This window comes from Buceros rhinoceros, unplaced genomic scaffold (genome assembly GCF_000710305.1).
Source record: "Buceros rhinoceros silvestris isolate BGI_N320 unplaced genomic scaffold, ASM71030v1 scaffold24426, whole genome shotgun sequence".
NCBI lineage: Eukaryota > Metazoa > Chordata > Aves > Bucerotiformes > Bucerotidae > Buceros > Buceros rhinoceros.
The window spans coordinates 447-2,522 of record NW_010418445.1 but is presented as its reverse complement, the minus strand read 5'-3'; the positions used below and the strand labels follow the sequence as shown (position 1 = coordinate 2,522).

Here is a 2,076-nt window from a genome sequence, read left to right as displayed (position 1 = left end):
CAGTTTCTGTATCTATCAAGGGCTGTGTACACCAGACCTCTCATAGGATGTTCTTCAGAGTATTGGCTCTGAAATGGCTCTGAATTCCTCTCACTACCACCTAACACCCAATTCCACATCTCGTGTTCTCATCTGGGAACAAATATCTTGTTTTGACAGGCTGCAGAGCCTCCTATTTAAAAACAGTCCTTTTCTTCTGGCAACTGCTCCACTTCCTCAATTCCTTTTGCTTTCTTTTTCATTTATTTTTAACAGTTGAGGTACTGAGCTAATAAGAAACTACATTTCCAATTACTCGTTGGTATAAACTCTTAAGGGCTTTTGGAACACTGCTGCCATTCTAGCCATGCTTTGATTCTTTGCATTGCTACTATTAACATCCACAATAACTGTTAATTAGCTGCAGTTTAAAGCCGTGGCCTCTTTTCTAGATTGTGACAGCAAGAAACACAAATATTTTATCGTTGTACATTATTTTGATCCAAGGTATTCAGAAAAAAAAAAATCTTTCTGTATGACAAGGTGAGTAAATCCATTCAAAAATTCAAGCAGCACTGAAAAGGCAAAAAAGAGTATCTAAACAAGCGGGCATATCTAAATTCTAAAATAATTGTTTAAAGGAGTTAATGACTTGTATCAAATAACCCCCTTTTTCCTACTTTACTGAAGAAAGACCAGGTACAGGCCAGAAACACTGTATAGGTAAAATGTTACTGTGAAAAGAAAAATAAATCCAGTGTACACATGAAGTGATTGCCTTATATTCACTGACTAGCTTAACTCTTGCAAAACATCCCACCCACTTGTACTGGAACATACAGACTGTTGAACCCCAACACCCCTTTACCATCTCCTGTGTTTTCCTACACAAAGGCCACAGTCCTCAAGTACAGTAAAACAATGAGAAAAAGGGAGCCAGGAAGTAAGAAGATTGGAGCTGCTCCATGAGGGGGGACAAGCAGGAGCTTAAAGTGACCCCAGCACAGGCCATGCCTTCACTGACCAGGGCACGGTCACACTGCGTCTGGAGATGGCAGGCAGAGACAGGTGCTGGTTACAGAGTCCACCCACAGCCCCAGACATTCTATTTCATAAATGGGTCCAAGGTCCTTCTGGAGACTTCAGTCAGACAGCAAGAGACCGCAGCAGGAGGCAGCGCTGGACAAAAGGTTGCAATGCAGTTTCAAGGTCCACGTGGGAGGAAGGTACACCTGCAAACTCTGCTCAGGGCGCGACAGGGCAATTAAGGCCAACCAGTGCCCTCACGGCCCGGAAACACAAACGTTTACATACAGATGTGCTTTAGTACAATGCAAAAGCATTTACATTAAACAAAGTGCTGGTGGTGTGAAAATCCTTATCAAGGACAGCAGGGCTCTTTTTGGATATTGACCTGTTTATTACTGTTGTTTGACACTTTTTGCAATGCATGCTTTTTGATAATGTGAAATAATCTGAACAATTACAAGGCTATTTATGAAAAGGAAAAGCAAGCTTGCCAACCATATAAGTAAAAAAGTGTTATATCCTTTGAACTCCAGAAAGTATGCGGGAGCGAGCCACAGGCCTTGTCCAACAAACCACAGACAGACAAGCAGCACAGCACGCTGCCAGGACATCTTAACACTAGGCACTATGAGGGGCAAAAGGCAGAGATACCATACAAAGTACTGGGACGTGCATACTTTGTTAAAACTCACAAAAATAGCAGTGTGCAGGAAACAACAGAAGGCAAGGTCTCTGTAAAACGCTACGGACACAGCCAGAAGCAAAAGCACCTGGGGCAAGAAAGCTGCGAGCCCAAGGGCAAAACTCCATTTGCTCTCTGCAGTTAAGTACAACATGTAGAAATAGGGAGAGAAGTTATGACGGATATCTCTCCTGGTCAAGTGATAGAGGTAGGCATGCTCCAAAAAATCCCAGCCGTAGAGGTGATAAAACACAGCAGTTAAGGCAGCCAGCACAGATCCAGCGACTGTTCCAAAAAGCAGCACATCACGGTTTAGCATCTTTACAAAAAGCTGCCAGAGATACACTACGAATGTAAATTTTCCTTTTTTGTCAAGCCCGCTATCC

General features: G+C 42.8%; 1 protein-coding gene across 1 annotated transcript in view; it reads right to left on the bottom strand.

The window, feature by feature from the left end:
• Positions 1 to 1,400: 1,400 nt before the first annotated feature.
• The window catches only part of PIGM (phosphatidylinositol glycan anchor biosynthesis, class M), a gene marked incomplete at its 5' end in the record, with an annotated part of 1,118 nt that continues 442 nt past the window's right edge, over positions 1,401 to 2,076 (bottom strand). The window contains 1 exon segment of the mRNA XM_010138563.1: positions 1,401 to 2,070. Within this exon segment, the coding sequence (XP_010136865.1) occupies positions 1,401 to 2,070 (670 nt within the window).